Source organism: Seriola lalandi, unplaced genomic scaffold (genome assembly GCF_002814215.2).
Source record: "Seriola lalandi dorsalis isolate HSWRI2012SDOR001 ecotype SW California unplaced genomic scaffold, Sedor1 jcf7180002054883, whole genome shotgun sequence".
Lineage (NCBI taxonomy): Eukaryota > Metazoa > Chordata > Actinopteri > Carangiformes > Carangidae > Seriola > Seriola lalandi.
In genome coordinates, this window is record NW_019525658.1 from 2,649,237 (window position 1) to 2,655,236 (window position 6,000).

At 44.4% G+C, this 6,000-nt stretch overlaps 1 protein-coding gene across 2 annotated transcripts in view; it reads right to left on the reverse strand.

Annotated features, from left to right (window-relative positions):
- The window catches only part of arid3c (AT rich interactive domain 3C (BRIGHT-like)), a 74,424-nt gene extending 69,071 nt beyond the window's left edge, over window positions 1–5,353 (reverse strand). For both annotated transcript variants that reach the window (XM_023397759.2, XM_023397758.2), the window contains exons 1-2: window positions 5,186–5,353; window positions 4,118–4,756 (exon numbers count right to left, since the gene is read on the reverse strand). In XM_023397759.2, coding sequence (XP_023253527.1) covers window positions 4,118–4,756; window positions 5,186–5,224 — 678 coding nt within the window. In that variant the 5' untranslated portion in view covers window positions 5,225–5,353. The remainder of the gene's footprint in view (window positions 1–4,117; window positions 4,757–5,185) is intronic.
- Window positions 5,354–6,000: the final 647 nt, after the last annotated feature.

A 6,000-nucleotide genomic window follows, 5' to 3' on the forward strand; every position in this document is an offset into this window, starting at 1 on the left:
TCATGTCTCCACACAGTGTTGACACAGGAGTTGTGCGGCAACAGCATGTGTGTGTATGTGTGTGTGTGTGTTTTCCAGCCCGGGTCTCCCTGCCTTGGTTTTATGGTCACATTAAAGTGGGTGGTGCAAGGGTGGAGGGGGAGGGGTCAGATTAGAAGGCTGATTGTTTTTCAAGACAAACCTTTGAATAAACGACTGAAAAAACACTGAGTGAATATTCACAGAGGCGGGTTTGATCGCTCAGTGCAGTTCACAGCGGCTCCTCTCTAAGATTTTAAAGCTGAATGTTTAAACCTGCTTGATCCAGACTTGATGTTCACTCTGGTGGATCTCCACTTGATTTTCAAATGTGTGTTTATGTGTTAAAAAACGGATAAAAGCCAGTGTACTGCTCTTCTTGGCTCAGATATCAGAGTCAGCCTCAGTCTCACAGTCTCATTAACGAGGAACAAAGAGTTTAAGACTGATATTTGATTTGGTGCAAAATGAGCCAAACTGCAAAAAATATCTTCACCATGAGACCAAACCAAGAGTCATTCTGTCTGTTCTTCTTCTGATCATCTGATTTTATTGAAACAGAGCAGCATTGGTAACATGTAGATTTATTTTTGCCTCTCTGCTTCACAACCATGTGCGTTACAGAGCTGGCTGCTGCACCACGATGTTTGAAGGTGGATATTTTTGCAGTGTGGATGATTTGAGTGGCAGGGGGAGGGGGTGAAATCATACACCAGCAGAGCTGCAGCTCCTCCTCCTCCAACACTTTTCTATAGTTGTTGGAAAAACAAGCTGGAAGAGGCACAATCCACGAGAAGGAGCGGCTCCACAAACACAAGCCCACACTCCGACATGTTCACGGCATCATTCGCTCAGGGAGGGAGGGGTCATGTCTCTGTCCCTGAAGATTTGCCAGCAGCAACATAAAAGCTGCTTGGTGGCGTATCAGTATAGAAGAGCCAGTTTTCAACGAGCCGCCGCTGACTGTAAAAACAACTCTCTCAACATGTGACATCACCTCACGATCTGCCTCAGGAAGCTTCTAGAAAATGACAGAAGTACTACACACAATGAGACAGCCCGCCTCTTTAATTACAGAGGTCACAACGATGAACTGTGGGGAATTCGTCAAGTTCATGTTGTTCAAAGGAAAATCATTCTTATGACTCTGTGATGATTTACAGTCAGTTTAAAATGTGAGTGACAGTCAGTACTGAGAAAGACCTGTCCAAAAACACAACACAGAAACACACACACACACGCACACACACACACACACACACCGGTCGGTTCACTTCGGTTAAGGTCCAGATTTTGACTGCAAGTGGTTCCCTCTTTCATTGATAATGTTTTCACTCCCACTCAAAATATAATATCAACAGATTTCAAAATAAAATATCATAAAACTCTAAAGGAAAACAGTTCAGTTAAAGGATTTTTCTAACTTTACATTGAACGCCCTGTTTTTTCTCCTGCTGCTTTGACTGTAATGAATAAATTCAGACTCCTATTATAACTAATACTGAACTTTGATGCAGAGCTTATGTTGTGTAATGTTTCTGACTGCCACACATTAACATAGTGTGTGTCTCTGTCTCTTGGACTGAGGATAAATTGAGGATTAATCCCTCCACCTCTTGCAGATTCTTGCTTGAAGCTATAATCTGGTGCAAAGCGTCAGATAATGACATTTATGTTGCACACGGTTCCTTGATAAAAATAAATCAAAATAAACACATTCTATAAATCTAATCTAAAAAAATATACACAAACTACACAAACATTATGAATAATCCAGATTTCTGTGAGTTTACTTCAGTTCGAGTTTTGACTGTTTTAGTATTTGGTGTTTTAGTATTATGTTTGTCGTGTTGTGTTCATTGCTACACGTGTGTATTAGACTCAACATCAACACATTAAAATGATGCTATTATTTAAAAAATGAACAGGACACTGAGCAGCCTGAAAGTTTTGGAATATTTCAGGATCAGTTCAACATTGTCCCTCAGAACCACACACACATTCTGGATTATTTCTGAAGTAGTGTTTATGATATTTCTTGTCATAACTAATTTTCAGTCCAGTGAACTGAAAATCAACCTACAGAATGTGACGACACTAAAAGTTCAAAGCATTTTCACCAGCGGCCTTCAAACATCGGCCGGAGGCTGTAAAAGAGAGACTCGCTGTAGATATGTGGATGAGTCAGCAGCCGCAGATAAAACACATTTCCACGCAGCTCTCTGGATGGAGCTGCGAGTGTGAACAGTTTACTCTCCTCCTCAGACGCCTGCAGGCTCACATATCCCTGCCAACACGCCTGTAAATAATGTGTGCGTGTTTCAGAGAGGAAACACAGTGGAGTGTGTAACCCACCGTTTTCTTTCTGTCGTAATCGTCTGGCACAAAGCCGACTCCCAGCCACACACACACACACACACACACACACACACACACACACGCGCTGCCAGACAGGGAGATCCCAGCATTTTTGGGTGTGAGCCAGGCGGGAATACCACCAGGTCCAGTTTCCTGCATTTCCTGATCCACTGCCAAAACTACACGCAGCAGCCTCCCCCCTCCCTCTCTGAGCCTCAGGTCTTTGTGTCATCTCCTCTCAGCATCTTTTTCTGTCACCACAGGAATTTCTTTTATGTTGAAAGTCTCATCTCTACAGGTTCTGCTGAACTCTGCAGCCTGTCACTGAATATCTGACAAATGGTTTTAATTAATGGTTTTAAGACAAAAACCTGATGTAAAATAAAAACAAAAGCAGGTTCAGTCTATTTTTAGTTTCTTCCAGCTCTGACTCTCATGTCAGAAGTTACTCAGGAGCCACTGTAAACACAGACTGGTCCCTTTTGGTCGAGATCGGATTAAAACTGGTCCGCCTCACTGGGGCCTTTTTATATTTAGCCCACATCTTGTTCCTATTTCCAAAGATGCATTTACTGCCTTCAAATGTGGTTTTGTTTTGCAGCTTTGGGCATGCTTAGCATGCTGGCTCCACTCTGTCTGCCTAGCAGCCATAAGCATCCTTTTATTGTCCCATGACCATTACACTGAATGACTACATACAAATGACCCCCACAATAACGGCACATCCTGAGGAATCTTTGAAGCATAGAGGTTGATTTTACACACAGCACGCAGCTCGGCCACAGGAAGCTGGCCGTAATGAAAATAAAAGTGTTTTCAGATTAAAGGAAAAGCTTGATAATAATGGTAAGAGGTGTATTTTAAATCCATCTGAAGCTGAACAGGAAAAACTGCTGTTAGCTGTCCACTCATACACACACTGACCTTACAATAAGAATGATTATTAATAAACCTTTAATAAAGAAGAAGCTGGACGCTCCACTGACTCGTCTCACCATCCTCCACATATTACTCTCTCTGCACTGAGGCTATTGGTTTCAACCTCTATTTAAATTGCATTTCCATGCATTGGGTTGCTTTAATGTGCGGCACTAATGCAGTCACTAATGTACACATCACATTTAGGGAAGTCCGTAAATGATCCATCATAAATAAGAGATGACATGGAGAGTATAGATCTGCCGCTGGCGGCGGGAAACAGAAAGACAGACAGACAGTAACTGACTGTCAGTAACCAGGAACATTAACCTGGAGGAGCAGCCTTCAGTATAATACAAACTAAAACTTTAGAATGGCTTTATTAATAGTTAACAAATCACTGATGTGTCACAGATCAATTATCAGCATTTAATTATAATTAATAAATTATTGAGCCATGTGACCTTCTTCTTTCTGAGAGAGAGCTTCAACCAAAATCTGTTTTTTATTAACTTAATATGGATCACCATAATATATTACTGTATGATAACCAAACAGCCTGACGGGGAGAAATGTTCTCATTATTAATGTTTCCTTACTTAGTCTTTTTATTTTCTAGATTGTCATAATTCAGATCCAGATCCTCTACAGTGGATTTTGCCTATCACCCAGTCTGCCAGTCGCAGCCTGAAAGTTTTTATTATTAATTAATTAACTAAATAGTGAATAAGACCATTAATAAAAGTTTAAGTTACAGTTTATAAAGCCGTTATAAAGTCTCAGTCTAATTAGCATCAGCCTCAGTGGGTCAGTGCGCTCCTACCTGTTTGAACTGCTCCTCGTAAGTCCACTCGTGGTGCTGGGACTGTGGCTGCGCCGACGGAGACTCCGCGCGGCGGGCTGGGGCCACCGGGACTCGGGCCATGAGATGCATAGGGGCGCTCTTCGGAGACAGGCAGGCTCCTTGGAGCGAGGACTGTCGGTGGTGGTAGTGGTTCAGCCCGACGTCTTCCTCGTCCTCCTCCTCCTCGTCCAGGATCTCCTGCTCCTCCGTGTCGTCTCCCTCCTCGTCCCGCTCCTTCTCGCTGCCCGGTCTGGAGGAGCTCCCGTCCCCGTCCACCCTGCGGACCTCCATGTGAGGGAGCGTCACCACGGGGGACGAGCCGGCCACTCCGGCGGCCAGGGCGCCGCGCATCGCCGCCTGGTAGTGGCGGAACGCCAGGGCTTGTTGGTGTATCTGGGACTCCACCATGGACCTCAGGTCCTTCTCTTTCTCCGCCTGTCGGAGCTTCTCCTCCAGAGCCAGCCGAGCTGCCTGTTGGCGCTGCAGGTTCTCCATGACCGCCTCGAGCTTCATGCCGCCGCTGCCGGCCTGGTGGGACAGCGCGCCGGGGAACGGGCTGTGGGAGGAGGCGGAGGGAGCCTGGAGGGGAAGGCTACCGGCGGACGAGAAGGAGCCTTGCTGCAGGAGTGGGACGAGAGGACGGTAAGTAACGACTCACCGGCACTTTACCGTGAAAACACACAAGGTCTACCTGAGATCCCGATCACACACACTGACACAGGTACGGAATCTGAGTCTGGTTCTGAAACATCTCACAGTAACAAACAATAACAAACAAACGGAGGAGAAAACTTCTAGTGAGCAGCTAAAACACTGTTAAACTGTCCACACACACACACTCAAACACACACACATAGCTACACACACATACTCTCACACAAACACACACACACACACACACACACACACTCTCTCACACACACACAGACACACACACACACACACACACACACACACACACACACAGTCTCAGTGTGTAACATGAGCAGAATCAAACGTTCAGACACAATCAGCTGAGTCCGGTAGAAATAAGTCCTGGCCGCTTACCAACGCAGATTTAGTTGCTATACTCGTGTTATCAACCATGCTTCTCTCCGTCAGACGCGCGAAATGATTTATCAGAGGGATCGGAGTCTTCTTTCAGTCCTGGGTCCGGGTCTCCGCATTCAGCATCCAGGTCCGGGCAGCAGTCTGAGTTAGTAGTTGAAGTGTGTTTGGTGTTGAACGGCGGAGCCTCGAGCTGCTTTTGGCAACAAGTGGTAACAGTGGAGAGGATGACCTCTGGAGGCAGAGATCAGCCCCCTGCTGCCTGCTGCCCGCGTCAATACGGAGCAACTGAGAGCGGAGGCCCGGCTCCAGGGAGACCACCACCCCTCTGTCAGGTCCTCTGCTCATTTACAACACTTCATCTCATTAAAATAATACATTCATTTATTTGTTTTCAATTGTTTTAATGCAGGAAAACTTTATGTTTTCTAACTTTTGTAAAGCTTTAAATAACGATTATTAGATGTAATTTTATATTAAAGTATCCATGCATATAGTGTAATTACATAAAGCTGCTGTTGCTGTTTTTATTATATTGATGATTTTTTTATTTATGTTAATTTATGCATATGAGATCCTGAAGATATTATTCATTATTTATGTGTTTTTATGTGTGTTACTACAGACTGATGTCCTTCTACTGTCATGTGTGTATCATGTTTATGTTCAGTTCATCACACTGATGCAGAAAATCGTATAAAATCCACCACTGATATGATGATGCTGCTGCTCATTAACACAACCAGACACTCTGCTCTGTTTAAACTGTATGAGTCTGATAAATGTATAGACCATCTCTACAGGAACCCCCCCCC